Source organism: Lissotriton helveticus, chromosome 7 (genome assembly GCF_964261635.1).
Source record: "Lissotriton helveticus chromosome 7, aLisHel1.1, whole genome shotgun sequence".
In the NCBI taxonomy this organism is placed as follows: Eukaryota; Metazoa; Chordata; class Amphibia; order Caudata; family Salamandridae; genus Lissotriton; species Lissotriton helveticus.
The window spans coordinates 312,304,150-312,327,686 of NC_136068.1; the positions used below are offsets into that span (position 1 = coordinate 312,304,150).

General features: G+C 40.9%; 1 protein-coding gene across 1 annotated transcript in view; it reads left to right on the forward strand.

Moving 5' to 3' along the window:
* Positions 1–18,675: 18,675 nt before the first annotated feature.
* Positions 18,676–23,537, forward strand: part of LOC144768456 (bactericidal permeability-increasing protein-like) — a 347,712-nt gene continuing 342,850 nt past the window's right edge. Inside the window, exon 1 of the mRNA XM_078652124.1 lies at positions 18,676–18,878. Coding sequence (XP_078508250.1) covers positions 18,767–18,878 — 112 coding nt within the window. The 5' untranslated portion in view covers positions 18,676–18,766. The remainder of the gene's footprint in view (positions 18,879–23,537) is intronic.

Below are 23,537 nucleotides of genomic sequence, written 5' to 3' on the forward strand. Positions count from 1 at the left end.
ATGTGCAGGGGACACAGAGTAGGTGAGGTTTATCCAAGGTTAAGAAGAGATGAGTCCTGTTCAGTGAAAAATTGGAGATAGGCTTCAGTATATTATATACTTAAGTAGTGTGTTAAGTTTTTGATGACTGTTATTAATTTACTGTTGGGTAATAGTGGTTAATAACATTTTTTATTATATTTTACCACAGATTCAACTGCAGATTATTTCAAGATTTTAGGATGCCTAGCAAAGAAAGAGTAAGAAAGGCTGGAAAACGTCAAAGACAGCAGGAGCATGGAATATTGCAGCAGTCCTCTAACAAAAAGATTTGTCAAGTCACCAAGAAAGCACCGGGTAAGAGTCGAAAAACAGTCATAAGAAATATGTGTAGTAAAAAAAATATTACTACAGAAAATGTTTCACTCCAGAAAAGGAGAATGAATTCAAATGGTAAGGAAAGGCCAATGAGAAATGTTACTGCTAGAGTAAGAGATAACTCTATGCATGAAAGTAGAAGGAAACAACAGTTTAGGGATATTCGTAAACGAATGTTCCGCAACAGGATAATTGGGAATTTGTTAAAAAATATTAAGAAAGGTCAGCAGAAAGTGGTTTTTTATAAGAGAAAAAAAATAGTTGAGAAAGTTATTGATCAGGCATTTGAAATTAAACGTAAGTTATTTATTTTGACAATCAATAGAATTAGGAAGCTAAACAAGGTAATTTATGATTTCAAAAGAAATAGTAGATGGAAGAGAATAGTTAATCGTAGTAATTTTTGTGAAGTTTTTTCTGGAGAATGGATGCATAGTTCAAGCTCTGAGGCATTTTTTAATGAGGAGAGTTATTTCCAGGATAATGATTTGGTGCATGCAGTTGACACCAGTGGTCGAGCTTATGAAGTGAAAGATGGTTGTCCAGTTGAAAAAGAAAAACTTGTGAGAACAGAGATAGAAGAGGTGTTAGGTAATGAGGTTTTAGGGAGACGTCCTAAGGGTCCTGTGTACACCTGGAAGTGTAGTAGTATTTGCAGTGTACGACAGGATTCCATCAATTTGCTTTGTGATTTTATACGGTCATTTAGTAAGAAAAGTTTGAAGCAGAAAATGAAGTTGTTGCAAGAATTAGATCCTTGCAGAGTGAGAGAAGTGATAGGTTTGCATGGTCATTCACTGGCTTGTCTTTCCAGGAGAGTATGCCAGAGTGTTTTTCATCATTTCAGGATGCTAGCAGTGCATCATAATAAAGTGAGGAAATTAGTTAGTATGTTGTATTATGCTAAGAGTCCAGCAATTATGCTTAAACAATTATGCGCTGCTCTTTTGCATGGTTCTGAAATAGATGTGAAGAATATATGTGAAGAAATTGAGTTTTGTTACTTTGGAAGTAAAGAGGAGAATGTTGAAATTGACCAAGAAGAAGAGAGTAATGTGGAAGATAGTGTACAGGTTTCCAGTACAGATAATTTCCAGAGGGAAATTGCGACGTTTGAGGTGAAATCAAGTGAGAGGCCAAATTTCACTTGTGTGTGTTGTCGACGCACTTATTATAAGAATCAGACTAAGTTAGTGGATTTATATGGAAAAAGTGAAAGGGAAAATAATAGTGAATGGAAGGATTTTACAACATACTTGATGGTAGAAAATTGTTTTGATTTGGGATTGGATCAACGTGTGTGTACTTATTGTTGTAACAAATTAAATCAAAACCAGATGCCTGCTAGAGCAGTTCATAATAATCTGGAATTGGTTGAAATTCCTTCTGAATTGAAGGATTTAAATACTTATGAATCTATTTTGATTCAAAGTATCCATCCCTTTCAGGCTATTGTAAGAATGGAGCCAAAGACAGGGAAATTGCCTCCATCAGATTTACAGAGAGGATTAAAGGGAAGAGTTGTTTATTTGCCTCTAGATTTGAAGAAAAACATTAACACAATTGGAGTAGAAAAAGTGGAAGAGGAACCTCTGGTTATCTTAGTTAATGGGGTTCCGACAAAGAATAAGAAAATATGGCAAGATTTAGTAGATGTTAGGAAAGTCAAAAGGGCAACATTGTATTTGAAAAAATATAATAAATACTATAAAAATGTATATGTTGCAGAAGAGGAAGTAAGTGAGGAAGAGGATAGCGATTTGTGTGCTGGTCAAATTGAGAAAGTAGAACCCTGTACTAGTGAAGAAATATATGAACATTATAGTGTTCATCCTTTGCATTCCAAGGAAGTCATGGGGAATGCTATTGAGTTGTTTCAAATGAAACAAGCGAAAGGGAGTCCCATTAGTGTTTGGGAGGAAAGTTTGGAAGCTCGGTGTTTCCCACAGCTTTTTCCAACAGGTCAGGGAGGAAGATATGATGAGCGACCTCATCAAATTCCTGCTTCTGAATACCGGACTTTGCGATTGTATGCAGGAGATCCTAGGTTTCGACAATGCATTCCTTATTTGTTTCATCTCCTGTTTGAAAGCGATCTGTCTGGACTGTCATATGCAGTGAACCACATCTTGAAAAGTGGTATACACATGCAAAACATCTCGGCAAGTGACTTTATGGATAAAGTCAATGTCCAAGACAGTATTTTGGATTCTCACCTGATTAATCTCATGGCGTGTCAGCGTGGTACTAATGAGTACTGGTACCGTCGTCATGGTGATTTAAAATGTATGCTGAGGAACTTAGGAACTCCCACATGGTTCCTCACTTTGAGCTGTGCTGAGTATGGCTGGGAAGACTTACTTGAATTTCTACGAGAGGCAAATGCTAACGTAGAAAACATCGAATTCAAGACACCCGGAGAACTGTGCTCTTTGGATCCAGTCAATGTATGTAGGTACTTCAATCATAGATTTGAAGGTATGATGTCTTTCATCATGAATAAGAAGAATCCACCTCTTGGAGAGGTGTTGGATTTCTTCTGGAGGAAGGAGTACCAAGCAAGAGGTGCTCCTCATATACATATGTTGCTGTGGATCAAGGATGCACCTAAATTTGGAACGGATGCAGACGACTCAGTGATGAGTTTCATAGAACAGTATTCTACGTGTGCTGTTCCAAACGCAAAGGAGAAAAAAAGCCTAAGAGAAAAAGTTCTACGTTTCCAAAGCCATCGATGTGGAAAGTACTGTCGTCGTAAATTCCGGAACAAAGACAAGTTCTACACCAAATGTCGTTTCGGCTTTCCACGATCGGTGATTTCTAAAGGAAGAGTGAACAGTTTGATGTCTTCGCTGCGACATAATGTGATGAAGAAATCACCTAAAAACACATACAATTTGAAGAGGAACGAAGAGTCTAAGTACATCAACGACTACAACCCGGTGATTTTGTCCATGTGGAATGCTAACATGGATATACAGTTTGTGGCTGATAACTGTATGGCTGTGGCTAGGTATGTGACATCTTACATCACCAAAAAAGAGAAGACAGAATTGAAGGATATGTGGGAGGACATTTCCCATGAAAAGAGCCTCAGCAAGAAGTTGTACAGTTTCAGTCTGAAGATGTTGTCGCATCGAGAAATCGGAGCTTACGAATGTTCTGACCGGTTGTCTTCAGCAAGTCTCTATGCCAAGTCCAGGAGTATCGTTTGGGCGAGTGTTGGTCTTGCTGCAACGCGTAATCGAGTTCTGAAACCTGTGCGGGAAATTGAGTATTTGGCGGAAAAGGAGCCAAACAGTACCGACATTTTGAAGAGCAACATGTTGGATACATATTATCCAAATCGAAGCAGTCACCTCGAGAATGTTTGTCTGTATGAGGTTCTGCAAAATTACATATTCAAGAGGAACATCAAAGAAGATACTGAGAAAGGAGTGTATGCTGTAATAGGAAGTGAGGGATGTCTGGTCAAGCAAAGAAAATGCCACTTGATAAACCATCGAAAATTGAGTGGCGAATCTCCTGAAAAAAAGGAGTTTTTCTATTTAGCACTTTTGCAACTTTTTAAGCCTTGGCGTGCAGAAGAGGAACTGCTTGGAGATTTCCTCTGTTACGAAGACTCTTTCAATGCTGCCAAGGAGACCATAGAATGTCCTGCTTTTTCCAAATATGTAGAAATGTTGAATGTGGAAATTGAGCAGGAAGCAACGATTGCAGCCGAGATTGCCAGAGACAGTTCTCAGGACAGTCAGAGTTCTGCTTCATTGAGTCAGGATCCACTAGGAGGACCTCTTATCGAAAATGAAGCTGCCACTGCTATGAATGAAGTGGAAAGAGCCATGGCACATGCTCAGGAGGATGCGGTTAACTTAGAAGAGTTGGAAAGACAACTCAACGTTGAGCAGAGGAAAATATATGACGAACTTACCATGCAAATTGATCATGGATTAAGTCATGACAAGAAAGAGTGCTCATGTACGTCGTTGAAGCCTGTCCGACTGTACGTGAGTGGAGAAGCGGGAACTGGAAAAAGTTTCCTTATTAAAGCAATTTCATGTTATTTGCAGGAAAGGACAGAGTCATCGCTGTCTTGTGTTGTCACCGCTCCAACTGGACTGGCAGCACATAACATTAAAGGGATTACTTTACATCGTTTACTGATGCTGCCAGTGGAGCATGACAACAAATTAGAATATCACAAGCTATCTGGAGATGCTTGTTTTGAAGTTTCAAGAGTCTTGAGGAAAATGAAACTTCTTATCATTGACGAAGTAAGCATGGTTTCCAATGTCATGCTTGCCTTTGTGCATTTGAGAATGCAAGAAGTTCTCAAAACAGAGTATGATGTGTTATTTGGTGGCAAACACATCATTGTTTTTGGAGATCTTCTGCAGCTGACACCAGTGAAAGGGCAACCTGTGTTCAAAATGCTCACGCATGAAGATACCAGGAAGTGCTTAGGGAGTATTGGCAACGTCAATATATGGTTAAACTTCAATTATGCTGAACTGCATGAAAATATGCGTCAGGCAAAGGATGAAGTTTACAAGACTATTCTACAAGATGTTAGAATTGGAAAAGTGACCGAGCATGGGAAAGAAGCTTTACATGCACGATTACTGACAAATTTATATCCAGACGAAGATGTTGTGCCTGAGAATATTTTTCAGAAAGTTACTGAGAAAAAATCTGGAATATGTTTGATGCCAACTCTTGCAGAATGTGCCAAATTCAACAACAAAATGTTGCATTTAGAAAAGCAAGAGATTGTGAAATTGGAAGCTATTGACAGAGTAGAGCATATGGGATCAACAATTATTTTGTCTGAGAATCTGAAAACAAAATTGGATTCATTAGAGAAGAGTATATCTAAAACTGCGGGTTTTGAAAAGACTCTGAATGTGTGCTTGAACTGCCGTATAATTTTAAGAAGGAATTTACATGTTGAAAGAGGTCTGGTAAATGGATCAATGGGTAATGTTGTTGATTTTGTGAAATACAGAAATAGAGATGGAATTGAATTTTTAAAAATTAAATTTGATGGCATTGAGGAAGTACAGCTAATTGCTCGTTGTTCTGCTAGATTTTTGCTTGTAAAAGACTTATATGTTCGTCGTAAGCAGTTTCCTGTTTGCTTGGCATATGCGGTGACAATCCATAAATCGCAAGGTTTAAGTGTAGACTGTGCATTGGTGAATATTGGCAGTTCTGTGTTCAAGGAGGGTATGGCATATGTGGCATTGTCACGAGTTAGGACTTTATCGGGATTGTACTTGATTGAGTGTGATGTCACAAACATTTGTGCGGATCTAGATTGTGTTAAGGAATACAATAGGTTGAGAAGAGAGTATGCGCCACATTTGCCTCAGTATCCTTTGTTTGAGAAACGTGTGGTAGGCCGGAAACGAAGAAATGTGACCAATACTGGGGAGGTTGTAGCAAAAAGACGAAAAGTTGATGAACCTGAAATTATAAGCAGAAACAAAAAGGATTCTGTTGAAGATGTTGTTGGTTTTCAATTTGAAAACAGTTCTGGTGTCAACTGCTATGCTAATGTAGTGGTTAATGTTGTCTTTTCTCTAGAAACTTTAAAAGAACAGATTGTGGTCAATTTGGATCAAAGATTTTGCAGTTTGTTAAATTCTGTGTTAGAGAAATGTAGCACTGATAGAACAAACATAGAAAGTGTGTCTGAAATTCGAAATCTGTTAGACAGATGTTCAGGCCAAACACAATTCTCTCAAAATAGTCAGCAAGATTGTCAGGAGTTTTTAATGTATATGCTTGATGTATTGCATGATGAAGGTGTAGATGTAGATCACCTGTTTGGGCTTTCTTATCAATGGCAGCATGACTGCGAGAACTGTAGGGTATCAGCTACTACTAGTGTAGACTCAGAAAGATTTATATATTTAACTTTGCCAGACAGTAAATCAGTCTCTTTTAATAAGCTAGTAAAAGCAGCTGATCACAACATGGAGTGTAGCCAATGTAAATCTGAAATGATGTCCACTTTATTTATACGAACATATGGCCAGTATGTCATTTTAATGTTCCAACGATGTAGGCCTGATGGAACAAAATTGACAACTTTAATTAAAAATTTTGTGGCTTCACAGTTGTCAATATCAGGAAGGACTTTTGTAACTGTAGCAATTATATATCATGATGGTCCTTCAATAACATCAGGACATTATACAGCTTATTTAAAGTGTAGAAATGGCTGGTCATTCTGCAATGATTCTGTTTTAATTTTCAAAAAAAAATTGCCATATGACCTTAAAAACTCTTACCTGGTGTTTTTAAAACCAAAATTTTAGGGAAAGAATCTCGGGATGTGCTCTGAGGAATTTCAAGAAGTTCTCATGGCTCCTACACTATTTGGCCTTGAGGATAAGTGTAGTACAGAGACATAACTTTTTACCATAACACTGGACGTTATTGAGAAATACGTGCACTTTGAATGAGTTCAGAAAAACTATTTCTTTTTATAAGCTAATTGAAGCAGCGAATCAAAACATGGAGTAGAGGGAATGTAAGTCTGCAATGCTGTCTACTGTTTTACATTGCTTTGTGATTAAAAGTGATGTAGAGAATTAAATAATTGTACTAGTCATAAAGGTAGTGTAAGTCTGCTTCATAGTAAGCAGTATCAGTGTGATAGGAAATGTAGAACATGATTGAGCAAGAAGGGGAAGATATTACTAGTCCAGGATTGTGTAAATGATCTTCAACATTTTAATTCTGAAAGTTGCGGAAATGCGAAAAGACGGGATTGGCTTACAAGAAATCCAAGAGTTATACATGGCTCTGACACGATTTGGCCTTGTGGAATCGTGTGGTAGAGAGCGAGAAGTCATTTATTGTATGTAACATGTTTTTGAAAACGATGGAGGTTTTCTTTCAGAAAGTGGCGGGTTGAAAGTAATAACAGCACAACAGAGTGTAAGCTGTTCATAGGACATCCTTGGCCGTCATGGAAAGTAAGTTAACTTTAAGGAGTTCTGAATTCTGATTTGTAATGTATGGGTTTTTTAAACACAATCATTTTGATTGTGTTTTTTTTCCCCCGCTGTTATATGATGAATACCTTCAAGTCACTGTTTTAGTGAAATTTGATACATTCTGAGAACAGCAAAAATAAACCATTTAACATGTATAATTAATTCTGTTCTGTTTGCATTTATGATGTACATGTAGAACTGTGTAGGAGGCATGGAGAAGGTGAGGCTTCTGTCAGTGTCAAAGTTGTTGCATACAGTGCTCATATTCTACGTAGTCTTTTATATTTCATTACTTTCACTGTTTCTGACAGATCTAAAAAAATTTTTTTTAAAAGAACAGTAAGTATAAGGGAAGGAAACAGACAGTTATGTTAAAAGAAACACAGCTATAGGGAATAAACTAGGGATACTGTTACCCGCAATCCTCTGCTGATGATGTCACTGAGCATGTCATGAATGATGTAATATGTGACATCATCAGCAGTGGATTACGGGTAATAGTATCTCTAGTTTACTCCCCTATAGCTGTCTTTCTTTTAACATAACTGTCTGTTTCCTTCCCTTATACTTACTGTTCTTTTTAAAAAAAAAAATTTTTTGGTTCGCTTCCGGTTCGCGTACCGGGGAGCGAACTGGGAAGCGAACTAAGAGAAATAGAGGTTGGCACAGTTGCAAATATTGTACCAATTTTTTTATAACGGGGAGGTAGTTCTGAAAAGAACTTTTTTTTAAATTGTTTTTGTTGTTTTATATTTTTTTTATTATTTTTCTGAACATTTTTTTACTTTTTTTGAATTTTTCTGAACAGTTTTATATTTTTTTTGGTTTTTTTTCGGAGGGGGCAACGAAAACGATTCATTGTAAAGGGCTCAACAGGAGGAAGAAAACAAAAAAAAGAATTTATTGTTTGGGGAGTTTCGGACAAACATGAGCATGATTGTTAATAGCTCTGTTGATCAGAGTGATGCTACTTTCTGCGTAGCAAATGATTCCACTGCAATGTACGCAGACTTGTTTTACTTCACGAAATCTCGTTTGTATATTTGGCACCATCTCCCTGCCCTCTGGTCCCGTTACTTCCGGTACAACAGATCTTCTGGCCATAATAGGGAGATTATCTAGGTCGTCCTGTTCCTCTTCTTCCTCTTCTTGCTGAATTATAACTTTAGCAGGTGGTCCACTCTTCCTTGGATGTGGTGGAGGTGGTGGGGAAGCACCAGCTGAAGCTAGTAAAGAAGCCATTGCTCACTGGTAACAAAGGGTCTTTCTCTCACAATGATGAAAGTCAGAGTGAGGAAAGAAGGAGGGATTTTCACCATTTGGGAAAAAAAATAGTTCTCAACCAATGAAAAGTGTTCATTTTAGATCATATGATCTAGTCTTACATCATTAGGAAACCGAAAGTGAAATGAACCAATGAAAAGTGTTATTACCAAGTCACATGACCTGCTGTGTTTACGTTACGCGCTTTGCAGGGCCTCCCGGTTTGCTTCCAGAAACCTGTGCTTTGCGACTCGGTAAGCGTACGAGTTCGCTAACGTAGCACGTCATATGACGTATCACGCGACAACGCGAAACGTCATGCGGACGGGAGGCGTCACGATGTTGTTTTCTAACGCGGCAGTTGCGGTAAAGAAACGTTTACCGGCTCGCGGTCTATTTCGCGGCATCAAGGTCAGCTAACGGGAAGCTTCCCGATTCGCGAAGCGGGAACGAAGAAAAAAAAATATTTAAAAAAAAAAATTATTCATAAACATATAAAATATATTTTTGGATTTAAAGAAGAATACATTTTACAGCTATAGATATTAGCTGTTAAAAAACCAATGAAATTCACAGAAAAAACCATAGGTTATAGACCATATATAGTTAGGAATTAGCATTTACAAAACCTTGAAAATTCACTGAAAAAACCACAGGTTATAGACCATATATAGTTAGGAATTAGCATTTAGAAAACCTTATTTTACTCACACAAAACCATTGAAATTCCATATATAGTTAGTTGCACTAACTATATATCGTGTACCCGCAATCCACTGCTGATGATGTCACATATTACAAGCCCTCCCTTTCGCCCTATTCACTACCGCACCCTCTGACACTCCTTTTCCTCTGTGTCCGATTGTCCAGGCTGGTCCTAGGGTATTAGCTAGCCCTGCAGATGTAGTTTATGGCCACAGCTGTAAAGAATCACCCCTCTTCAAAGGAGTTATAGTAGATCAAGGCCCACACTCGATGAGATCCGTCACAGCAGAAGCGTTGCTATTATCTGAAAACCATCCTGTATTGTGATTGGGGAGGGGACCGAGCCTGAAGCGGAAGATTCCAGGGATGACTCTTTGTACATCAAAGTTTTTACAATTATGTGTCACATTAAAAATATATAGCACTCCAACAAAGTAGTAGGAATATAAAACTTTAATAACTTATAAATATATACAACAAAACAAAAACAGTAAAAACATTTAAACAATGAAGAGACCGTGGTAATTTCTTTTGAATTATCCACTACATTTATTGAAATTGACAGCACCAATAATGAAATATTCTCACAAGGAGGAGATGACTTGAATGATTTTTTTGATCAATCTCTTGATGGCGAATTTATCGAATGTTTGGAGACCATAGAGTTACAAGAATCATCATTGCAGACTTTTCATGAGGAGATTCCAGATGAGATGATTGAAGAGGAAATTCCTGATGAGGACATGTTACTAGTTCTTTCAAATTTAGAAAATTCTGAAGAATAAATTTATATTTAGAAATCAAAAATTGTTTGAGACATTATTCATTTTTATTTTTAATTTATGAGGTTGTAGCAAAGTGATTGTAGTATAAAATGAGACTTATAGTATAGAGTGCAACATTTTTATGTTACATGGTAAGTTTACTCATATTTACTTCCCTTCTGCCACTATATTATCTCCAATGTGTATTTGACATCTCTTCTTCATCTCCGGCCTCCTTTCTCTCACTGTGTGTCTCCGATGCATCTTATTGCTGCTATTTTGTGTAATTACAGAAGAGAGTAAAATAAATTAGTTCGGAACGTGAAAAGGGGGCAAAGTAGAGTACTCCTCACCCCCTAGGCCTTTTTAGGCGGTCCCAAAAGGATCAGTTTCTGCTTTCCTGAGAGATTATGGTATGAGTTCCATATACCACAATAACTTGCATTACAACATGCAAGATATCTATCTCCTATTACCAACTTTTGGAGATATTCGCGCTAAGCGCGAATATCTCCAAAAAGTAACACCTGCCCTGAGCAGTTCTTAGCCATGTTATCCAATGGGAGGTGGATAACATGGCTAAGAGTATTAGCTCGGTAATGCATGAATATCGCTGAGTTTTTAGCGATATTCATGCATTGCGGCCGTTTATTATCGCATTTGCGATAAACCTTGATAATAGTAAGGTTTATCTTCGATAATTTCTGACGATGCTTAGTGGTAAAAAATTGGTTGGTAAGCATCGTTAGCGATAAATATCGCTTAACTTTGGTAATATGCCCCAACGTCTGTTAACGTTCGATTCGAAGGAAATGAGGAAGTGTTGAAAAACATTGTCTGCGCCATCTTGCCTTTTTTGAAATGCCACACTTTTGTCGTGCACGGCAGCCATTTTAGATGTCTTGACCAGACCCACTCTCTGCACGCTGTCGATTCGTAGCATGGCTCCTCACCCTCGTAAGCATCTCCCCCAGGCACTGGTCACCACCGCTCTCTGTCTTATGCATGGGCAATAAACCTCCCCCCATCTGCGCTGCTCTTCCCTGAGAATCACACTCTGTGCCCGCCCGACACCTCCCTTTCGCCCTATTCACTACCGCACCCTCTGACACTCCTCTTTCTCTGTGTCCGATTGTCCAGGCTATCAGCTAGCCCTGCAGATGTAGTTTATGGCCCCAGCTGTAAAGAATCACCCCTCTTCAAAGGAGTTATAGTAGATCAAGGCCCACACTCGATGAGATCCGTCACACCACACGTGTTCCTACTATCTGAAAACCATCCTGTATTGTGATTGGGGAGGGGACCGAGCCTGAAGCGGAAGATTCCAGGAATGACTCTTTGTACATCAAAGTTTTTACAATTATGTGTCACATTAAAAATATATAGCACTCCAACAAAGTAGTAGGAATATAAAACTTTAATAATATATAAATATATACAACAAAACAAAAACAGTAAAAACATTTAAACAACGAAGAGACCGTGGCAATTTCTTTTTAATTATCCAATAGATATATTGAAATTGACAGCACCAATAATGAAATATTCTTGTCAGTAGCGGTCTGTTGTGCGAATAGTTCCAAGGCAGCAGAACGCGCTGAAATCTAGATGGCACGAAAGTGATGTCTAGTAAGTTGCCGCCCAGCAAAAAACGGCGTGGGGCGCCGCGGGGGTGAGTGAGTCCAGTAGGCACCACAGCTATTCTTACCGGCATTGCAGAATTACTGCTGGGGACAATGCCTGTGCTGTAGCAGGGTCACAGCAGAAACAAAAAGGATTCTGTTGAAGATGTTGTTGGTTTTCAATTTGAAAACAGTTCTGGTGTCAACTGCTATGCTAATGTAGTGGTTAATGTTTTGTTTTCTCTAGAAAATGTAAAAGAGGGGGAGGCAGTCCAAAGTTCCGTTAAAAGGGCAAAGGAAAGGATCGGTGGTTTGAACTATCAGTCAAAAAGGGGAGGGGGTGCAATAATTTTTCCTACCGGGTCACACTGTGCTTTCACCGGAAGTGAGGTCTGCAGGATTGTAGTAATTCAAAGTGAGGCTGGCGCCAGCATGGGAGCGCCGACGTCCCGCGGATACAGTTTCGTCACTCCACGGGCGATCATGGCAGTCATTCCCCATCGGGGGTCGGAGACTCCCGCGGCCCCTCTAGAATCTTCAAGGTCGTGGAGGACTACGGTGGTGGAGTCAACCAGTGACCGGGCCATTTCTTTATGTTGGGCCCGCTCTTGCCAGGTCGACCGCCATTTTGAGAGTTCGGCAGCTACCGGCGATCGCGGGGTCACATGAGCGGACGGGCTCCACCCTGCCGGGCGAGACGTTGCAGCATGGCCACAGTGGAAGAACCGTTATCTAGGTCGTTCCGAAACTGTGCAGCACTGTAGTTGTTAGGATGCCACCGCCTGGAGCGCTGAGGGTGCAGCTGGGAAGTCTCCACCTGGGGAGGCGGGAGAGGCCTGTTCGCACCGTCTCTCCCTCCCAGTGCACCCCACGGCGTCTCGCTTGAGATTTGTTATGGCCGGACCAGGCGATGAGGACGAGGGGGGGGTCGGAGGCATGTGCAAGACATCCCCCCCCCAGTGTTGTCGCAGCCATTATAAAAGAAAGAAGTGTCCCGTCCGTCTTCGGGCCGGGCTTCCGGTGGATGTCGGCCGGACGCCCCTGGCTCTGGCCCCATGAACGGGTTTCTTGGTTTATCGGCTGCAGCCGGATCCCGTCGGCCTCGGCCCCCCGACCGTTGGTGGTCGGACCGGAAGAGCATGTGGCGGGACTACCTGCAACTCTCAAGGGCCACCGCGGCCGGACTGGGAGAGAGAGGGGAGGGTCGAGGAGACATTCCCCCCCCCTGCAACTGTTCAGCGTTGTAAAGGCAATCCCCTGGCCGGGTCCCGCTGGCCTCGGCCTCTCCTTCGGCTACACCCTACGTTAGGATCTCCTGGCCGAGGCGTGGCAGCAGGACCTGCCTTATATGGGCTGCTCCCGGCTGGGCGTAGCCGGAACCCTGCCCCACCTTGGAAGTTTCCAGAGTGGGGGTGGATGTTCTACTGACTTGCATTTTCCCTAGTCTATCGATTTTTTTGGCGTGGCAGGCGGTGGGACAGCGAGGGGTGATTTGGTTTCTCTTACTGTTTTTCTGGTCTCTCACCACTGGCATATTTTAACGTTTTCTTGTTTCTAGGACATTAATAGGTTTTATCATTACGTTATGTTATCGTTTCTTTGTTCGTTGTTTAATAAAAGTTCATGTTCATCAGTGGCCTACTGATTTTCGTTTTCCTATTTTTTTCTTTCCAGGTTGTTTCATGGTAAAGTTTCTGTTAACAGGATACAGTGATCACTTCGTTATTATTGCATATGTCCTTTTCACTAGGGGTGCTCTCTGGTCGGGCCAGATGACGTATCTCTAGTAAATGGTCCGGGTGAAAAAGGTGCATCAATCAGTGGGGAGTAGATAGGCATGACAGATTACAACGGGGGAGAACGGTCCGCATTACGTACCCTTTCACTACTTGCAAAGATTTTCCTACGTTTATTTGCAAACAGGGAATACCTCCAAAAAGAACTAATTCCCAAACAGTCAATGTTCGGACAATCAATCAATCAATGAGGAATGAAATAGGTACGACGTGTTAAAGGCTTGCGTTACCTACCCTTCACTATCTGCAAAGGGAGATAGAATATTCCTATTCTTCCTCGTTTGCAGGTAGAGAAGATCGTTAAGAGAATTAACTTCGAACAATTCAATGCTCGATTGAAACAATCAACAAGGGGTACTGTGAACACAAATGAACGCCGCTTATATACATACGCATTGCTATTTTCAACAGGTTGTTCCTAATGTTTCTATTTTAGCGAGGTCAAAAGAGATCCCATTAGTGGCCTACTGATTTTGCTCGATTCCTTTTGTTTTTTTACACGATTTTTCGCTATCTGCAAAGACTAAACAGAGTATTGCGACTCTGTGCTTGTTTGTAAATAGAGAATGAACCAAAGAGAACAATCAATCAAATGGAGAGAGAAGCAGGCACGACGGATTACAAAGGGGGAAAGGGCTGCGTTAACTACCCTTCACTATCTGCAAAGAGAGAGTACTCCTAATAGAAATGAGGGGTGGGGGGCAGCAATCAAAGCAGATCAGTGTGCATAAACACGAAAAAAAAAATTCTTACCACGTACTTGACATTCGACAGCTTATGATATTTGCTATTAAAAAACCATTGAAATTCACTGAAAAAACCATAGGTTATAGACCATATATAGTTAGGAATTAGCATTTACAAAACCTTGAAAATTCACTGAAAAAACCATAGGTTATAGACCATATATAGTTAGGAATTAGCATTTACAAAACCTTGAAAATTCACTGAAAAAACCATAGGTTATAGACCATATATAGTTAGGAATTAGCATTTAAAAAACCTTATTTTACTCACACAAAACCATTGAAATTCCATATATAGTTAGTTGCACTAACTATATATCGCGCACCCGCAATCCACTGCTGATGATGTCACATATTACATCATTCATGACATGGTCAGTGACATCACTGATGACATCACTGATGACATCTCAAATGACATCACTGATGACATCACTGATGACATCTCATTTGACATCAATGACCACATCACTGATGATATCATTCATGTGACAATACAATGCATCTCTTCACACTTTAATATAACCTCTGTTACACCCAGTGTTAAATACAGAGTATAATTTTTGAAACCATTGACACACCAATACTAGTTACTACATACGCACTCAGTGATTCCTATGTTTACACACACATTCACTCATTTACCCATACAATCATTCATACATACAATCACTCATCTTTACAACACTATCATATGCACTCATACACCTATACAGACTCTCACACTCTGTCACTCATCCATGGAGTTACTCACACACCTAGTCAGTCCTGTAAAGAATCAATCACACTTCCATTTTCTAATCTATACAGTTAAACATAGAGCACCTTACATTTTGAAACATATACTAACACATAATTACTCTCTTATACAATCATTGATACAAGTACACATTGATCTGCACAGAGTCACACACCTCCCAGCCAGCCACACACACACTCAGTCTCCCATACAAATATTTGGGCAATCAATCAATAACCCATATAGTTACTCATATAGCTACTGATCAACACATGCAGCAGTTTACAGAACAACAGACATAATGATGCACAAATTAAGACAGTTTAGTCACTAACCCATGCACTCAGTGAGACACATTTAATCACTCACTCATACAGTCAGTCACGCACCTACTAAATCCTTCATCCAGACACTTCTACATCTACTCATTCTTCAATATGTAAAACATATTTAAACTTTACAGAAACACACAGTCACTGGATGATGTCATCAGTGATGTCATCAGTGATGTCATTTGAGATGTCATCAGTGATGTCATCAGTGATGTCACTGACCATGTCATGAATGATGTAATATGTGACATCATCAGCAGTGGATTGCGGGTGCGCGATATATAGTTAGTGCAACTAACTATATATGGAATTTCAATGGTTTTGTGTGAGTAAAATAAGGTTTTTTAAATGCTAATTCCTAACTATATATGGTCTATAACCTATGGTTTTTTCAGTGAATATATATATATATATCCAGCAATTACCAACTTCTCTACTGAAAAGAGGCACACCGACGCCTGCTGAAAGAGGTTTCAAGCGCTTTATTCCACACAGAGAAAGAGCGCACAGGTACTGCAAATCCCAACATGTTTCAACTCCATTGAGCCTTGGTCACGGGAAAAATGTGTTTTTTGAAATGACCACGTGATTTAAAGACGCAGGTCACATTCTCTCACTGAAAGCGCACTTTCAAACAGAAGTGTTCAATAATTAACGGAAAGCAGCATAAATCATGCCAGTGTCACATTGCTGCAGTCCCAGTGTTCAATCATACTGTTTTTGCGCTTTAAAGTTTGCAAACCTGCATATCCAAGCAATGTTCTCCAGGTAACGCTTTCACCTCTCACAGCTGGCAAAAGGAAATGTTTCCTCTCGTCTCCCTTTCCGACATGACTGCAGGTTTCATTAGGAATTTTCCTGTCTTGCCTCAGTAAAGGTCGGCGGGTCAGGCTCACGTACTTTAAATCCAGCCACAACTTGCTCCTTCAAACACGAGCCATGAGACCCTGGCAGGGCGGGTCGGTGTAAATGGGGATGGAGCCACCCATTAATAAATCCAGCAATTACCAACTTCTCTACTGAAAAGAGGCACACCAACGCCTGCTGAAAGAGGTTTCAAGCGCTTTATTCCACACAGAGAAAGAGCGCACAGGTACTGCAAATCCCAACATGTTTCAACTCCATTGAGCCTTGGTCACGGGAAAAATGTGTTTTTTGAAATGACCACGTGATTTAAAGACGCAGGTCACATTCTCTCACTGAAAGCGCACTTTCAAACAGAAGTGTTCAATAATTAACGGAAAGCAGCATAAATCATGCCAGTGTCACATTGCTGCAGCCCCAGTGTTCAATCATACTGTTTTTGCGCTTTAAAGTTTGCAAACCTGCATATCCAAGCAATGTTCTCCAGGTAACGCTTTCACCTCTCATGTATATATATATGTATATATATATATATATTGCAAAAAAGGAGTTGTCCTTTATTAGAGACGCACTCTTCCCCAGGCAATATTGCCATTGATTTTGCTGAAAACACGAAAGACACACAGAAAGCATGACGCCAAATGCGTTTCGGGCTTCCTCGCCCTTGTTCACTGTCCTTGGTCTAGTAACAACAAAACGTCACAGTTACTCATGTGTTTATTAAGTACAATTCCGCCCCAAGTGGGTAAAAGTGCATGATGGTTATTGCAGTCCCGTGACAAAAAACAAATCTCTCCTAACGTGTGTTCGCTGTGCCAAGCCTTTATTATATTCATAATTCGCCCCAGTGGGCTTACCAGTTTCTCTTACTGCAGTTCACCTTAAAGCCAACCTTACAACTGGTGCTCTGTCAGTGGCTTTATCTTTGTCCCAACGGGCCTGTGATACAGTGGTGCACTCTCCACGGCTGGACTGGCCATTTCAATTGCAAAAAAGGAATTGTCCTCAAATAGAGATGCGCTCTTCGCAAGCAATATTTCCATTTATTTTGCAGCAAACACGAAAGATACACAGGAAAAATGAGGCCAGATGCATTTTGGGCTTCCTCGCCCTTGTTCTTTGGACAAGGTCTGGAAACAAGCGAAACGTCACAGTTACTCATGTGCTCATTAATTACAATACAACCCCAAGTGGATAACAGTGCATGATGGTTATTGCAGTCTCGTGACACAAAACAAATCCCACCCTCTGTGAAAAACAAAGGTTACAGGGACGTTATAGTTAGGGCTCCCTGTTTGCCATGTTTACTTATTTTCACAGATAAATACAAAGAGAAAACATTGTGTTTCCTGTCTATATTTATTTTTAAAAGTACAAAAATACAGATAATTTGGCTTCTTTTAAGTGACTCTCAATGCCAAGATTAGGCCAATAACTGTACATATTGCCAGCTTGGGGAGTTAGAAGGCTGAGTGAGATTTGTCTAAATTATTTCACCATGTATGTGTGCTATTATGCCATTTTTTTCATGTGAGTTTATCATATTTTGCATGTGTGAAGTGCTAAAACCTGACAGGCCTCAATGTTTGGATGCACATTTATCCTTTAAATAAATGTGGAAATATACGAGTTTTTACCTCTTCTGTTCTCACAACACAAAACAAACATTGATAAATACCAATAAGATAGGTAAAAATGAAATATGGATAAATACAGACAGAAATGTTTAAAAAATAAATACCATAAACCGCGGGCCCTAGTTATAGGTAGGAGATACAATTTAAAAAACCTCTGATTTTCACACAAAAAATAAATAAATAAAGGTTACGTGGACGTTATAGTTAGGCTCAGATTTCTCCTACAAAACCAGTGAAATTCGGCAATTATAGTTACATGAGCTAATTGTATCTATCTATCTATCTAGATAGATTGATAGATAGATAGATAGATAGATAGATAGATAGATAGATAGATAGATAGATAGATAGATAGATAGATAGATAGATAGATAGATAGAATAGATAGATAGAAATACACATACTCATATGTATGTTTCTCCACATAGTTACAAAGCCATGCGAAAACTAGGCCAGGCCAGATATAGATGTAGGTCTAAAGGCTTTAGTCCTGCTTTATGTCTGGCCTGTCTCCGTTTTTGCTTCTCAAAATCTGGTCACCCTACCTCTGCAGAAAATTGTTTGATATTAGTCATACTACAAAAACCGCATTTAAACTTGTGTAATACCTGAGCCCAGACAGCCAACATACATTGTCCTGTACTTGAGTTTCCGGCTGTCTCTTTGTTTGTCTCGTTTCTTGACTTGCCACAGACCCTAAATCAGTGCTCTGAGGTCCACTGCGAGCCTCGCACGTTTGTGTAATAAAGTAACCCTTTTAACCACAGAAAATGTTGCAACATGGGACAATCCCTGAAGCGAGTTTTATCTGCAACTTCCGGATTCCGCTGCAGTCTCAGTTTCGGGTCCTTCCTTAAACCAATAACTTTACGGGCCCGCCGGCCTCGAAGCCAGCACACTGGTGCCCACAACTGCCAGAGTCTGCAGGTGGACGATGGCGCGCGCTGCGATGCTGACGTTCCTTTTGTTGGCGCTGTCTGCGGCGCTAGCGTGGGCTACTAACCCTGGGTTTGTGGCCAGAATCACGGAGAAGGGTCTGGACTACGGTATGTGTGTGTGTGTTTTATTACCCGTTTTCGACAACATAAAAGCACAGGATTAGGCAGTGGTTGGAATGGAAGTCTAGAAGTTCTGGTATTCTTATCCCAGAGTTTGCTGCGGAGATGTGCCGATACTTTCCCAACGTCTTTTATGTCTGTTGAGAAATGCAGGTACTCTCCCTCTCAATGTAAATAAGCGCAGGCACTGAGAGTACATGTCCATTTAAAATCACTAGGGTTAAGGGAAACGGGACAGAATTCTAATTGTTGTACCATTTCTGTATTTCGCGTCCGAGATGTTTTGAAAAGTATGTTACCGTTTTTTTCTAGATATATAATTTTCAGGGTGCTTCTCTTCTAATTCATTTATTTATTTATTTTATTTATAAAGTTTTCTATAACGCAAACTTGACCCAAGAGGGTATCAGAGCGCTTTACATTTAGGAACGTTGAATTACAAGTTACATCAGATACAAGAGCATAGTAAGGTACAGTGCGTTGCTCAAGTCACAGTGTTCAGGAAAACCAGTTTTTAGTTTATTTGATTAGCGACGGTTATATAGCGCTATCTAGACCCGGAGGTATCAGAGCACTTAACCAGGGGAACGTTGCATTAGGAGGTACATCAAAATGATTATAAAGCGCTGGTTAGACCCGTAGGTATCAGAGCGCTATAACAGAGGAACATTGCATTACAAATTGCATCAGTTGCAATATCGTAATAATGTACAGTAAACGATTTAAAACAAAAAAAGAGGCGCTATCTTATTTTGGTGAGTTCAGAGTCGAGGTGTCAGGGGTTTATCACTGTAAAATGAGAGAATGTTGCCCCCCCCCCCCCCCCCCGGTGCAAATTCCAGCTCCTCCTTTACAAGTTGGTTTCTGCTGGATCATGTTGTTGCTATATATGTTTCTAGATATGTGCTAGACTAGCCAAAGTCTATGTAAGTAAATGTGGAGGTAAGAATATTAATTCTGTAGTTACCATGATGATGCATTGTTAGTTCTATATAGTGAATGTAATATTATTGTAAATCGGTATTCTCCGCCCCGATGTGCACCCAGACATCTATCACCCAAGGTAATGAGAGATTTCTGCCACTGGTGGCCCTTGCATACACTGGAAATTCAATATCCACGGGCAACATCCTCTTCTATTTTCTTTGTTAACATCCGATATGTAGGATCTGCATGGATTGCTCACATAACATATCGAAATCCAATCCAGTGTCAATATTTCCTGATTTTGCTCACTATGCATACCACAGTCACCCACTGCTCATATCAATATCCACCTGCAACATCTGTCACCATCCTGTTGCCAAAATGCCTTCTCCCTTTACCAGTGGCCATTAAAATCTACAGTCTACCCCTTCTATAAGATTTCCCATCAGCATGTATGCAACTCATTTCACATCATTCAGTGACAAACTTTTGTGAACAACTGCGGTAGATATCAAGGTTGCTGGTCTTTCTGGGTCTTATTTCAAGAAAGTGACACAGCGCGGTGCTGCAACCCATTTAGCTGCACAGCGCTGCGTTACTCTCAAAGCAAAGGGATGTGTCATATTTACAACAATATGACGTATCTGTGAGCTCTACCCTGCACTGGTGCACAATTGGATATCATGCGCCAATGTAGGCACCCTTGCACCATGCTGCAAGGGTGCCTGCGTTGCTGGGATCATTGTCTTTGTGCAGGAAGGCACACCTTCCTGCACAAAAACAATCACAAGGTGTTTTCCTCTTTCTAAGTGTGATGCAGCAGGCAGCATGCATAGAAAGAGGATAAAAGAGGAGAAATAAAAGTATTTCTCCTTGCTGTGCCTTCTTACGCCTCCCCTGGGGAGGCGTAGGATTCGAACGCGTTCCCAGGTTTACGAAATGTAAGTCTAGAAATGCAGCAGTATCCATGGAAGTTGCTTGGGAACAACCAAAGCAACACCCATGGAATGCCCCTTTCACGCAAAGTGCTGCTTGAAAAGGGGCCGTATTTACAAGCACACGAAAAGCCACGAAGGATGGCTTTATGTGGCCTTTTAAATATGGAGCACCACACTGCACTGCCAGTGCATCACAAAAAGTGACAGACCGGCAGCGCAAGGGACTTGTATATATGCCCCATTGTATTTATCTCTTGATTGATTTATAATATTTCTTACTGACTCTTACTATCCATTAGTATCCACAGTCTGTAGAAAATATATGCAGAATGTGACGGCTAGAGAGTCCACCATTAGAGGGGCGAGAACAAGATTTAATACATTTTTTTTAAAAGTACATTACTACAAATAAATACACAAAACAAACAAAAGGTAATTACAATGTTTTCCGGATACACATCCTCCTTGCTCCGGTCGTCTTCTTCTCCTGATGTCACGTCCAACTCAGCTTAACCAATCCTGGTGCTTCATGAGAGAAGTCCCAGGAATGGAGGAAGTGGCCGTTCTCACCCCTCCTGAGGACACTGGAGCTTTGTTCTGTAGGCTCTCAAGTTGGGTTGAGAGTTTTACAGTGAGCATGTCAGGCTGGCCTTGCAAGACGGCCAGCCAAAGGGACATGTGCACTATAAACTACTGCACAGTCAGGCAGCCCGCCATTGCTCTCACTCAACAGGCCCTACCCCGTCCTTACGCTTGGTTCAGGACTGGTTGACGGAAAATAAAATGGTAATGAGCTAACTTCATTAACATTTTATTTTTCATCTCTGGGGCAATTAAATGGGGCAAGGTTCTTCCACTCAATCGGAGGAGCCGCCCCTGTAAGAATGCCACCTAGAACATGCTGACCAGATGTATCAAAAATATGTATTGTTTCAATTTGCACAGTGAGCTTCATCAGAAAAATATAACATTGTAATACGTATTTACATATAATAGGAACAACTCTTTAGTGATTGCACACTACATGCTTACCTGTCTGTATGCACTCAGAATATACGTGTCCTTATCACTGAAATGGGCAGTGCCCAAAATATTGACCTCAGAATGGTGAAGACCTAAGTTCCACACACATACTGAGGGGAGTGAGCAGGTATGTTTTAAAGGGACTTGAAACTGACTTTCTCATATACATTTGCCACACAAAATGACTGACTAATCCCTATTTGTAGCCTGTCAGAGGGAAAATATATCCCAGCATCTGAAAGGTCCAAAAGAGAATGACCACGCACAATAGTTGTTCTAACAATTGCGTAAGTGAGCTTGAGGTTGCGATTCAGTGATTCAAGGGTGTCTCCTCTGTAAAGGCAGAGGAGCGCCGCCCCCTGCTAAACGGGGAAAAATAAAATGATAATAAAAGCATTTTATTATCATTTTATTTTAACCTAACTGCTGACGATGGAGTCTTCAGTTTAGCTGGCGAGCCAGGCAATCTTGTCATAGAGGCATGATGTTAGGTTTTACCCACCTCTTTGCCAGTAACACTGCAGGAACGAAGTATGGCCCAAACCTCTACCACTGCCCCAGTGCCTCTCACAGGAATAACACAATGAGCGAACAGGGGAGCACCTGGAGGGGGTGGGAGAAACAAAACGAGGATAAATGGAGAGGAAAACACTGTGTCATCCATAGAACCACCAAGGAGCCTAGATTGCACTCTCGAAACAGCACCTATAGAAAAGGACACTGGATTACTAAAGGGGTACAATCATTAACTAGAAAAACCCCTTCTGTCACACTAAAACCATGCTGCATCATACACAAGACAAAAGAATACTCAAAGGGACAAGCCCCTTACCATAGATTGTGGCATGTGATTCCCCGAAGAGGGCTGGCTGTTGTAAACACGAAATGGAAGCGACGCTGTCTCCAAATCACCGGAACCAAAAATAATCCAAAACGCTCTCCCACCCGTTTTCGGTATGCATTAAAGGGGGGAAAAAGTCAATGACATAAAAAACCCCCGTGATGTCCAGTTCGTTGCCAAGACTGTTGAGTACTGACGAGAAAACGATGAAGGGTCTCCCTCGCTTGTTGGCCCAGCAGCCGCTAACGCCGTTCAAGCCCAGGCTTGTGAAGCGACCCAAAAACCACCTACAATGATGTGGAGCGGTACACGTAATGCGGAAGACAGTATTGCCGGTTCACACGCATCCACGTGTAAAGAAAAAAGACAACGGAGCCGCGGGGTGTGTACAAGCGTTGAATCACACTCCGAACAGCGGCGGCAATCCAACACAGAGGTTACTGGGCCCAGTAACCCCCGTAATGTCCAAATACCCGTGCACAGGAAAAAACGTGAAAAAAAACCCAGGAAACAGAATGTAGAAACGCAAGGCAGCCCAGAAACAATGCTCATGAGCCCGTGAGCAATGGACTTAAGCCAAAGGAGACTTGCCAACCTGGGGGTAGGAGCCAAGACCTGGAGCAAAAACCCAACAAGGAAAAGAAACCAAGCAGGGAGTCATGGGAGCACACTACTTTTAACCATATCAGGTAGGTCATGTGACGATGCAACATGGTAGTAGAAAGAGGACTGACCCGATTCCTAACAGTACCTCCCCCCCAAGACCCTACCTACCAGACGGGGCTCTGAAGGATGATGTAGATGGAACAACCGAACCAACCTCGGTGCATGCACCCCACCGGCCGGTTCCCATGTACGATCTTCTGGGGTATAACCCTTCCAGTCCACAAGGTAGTACAACCGGCCCCTCCTTCTTCT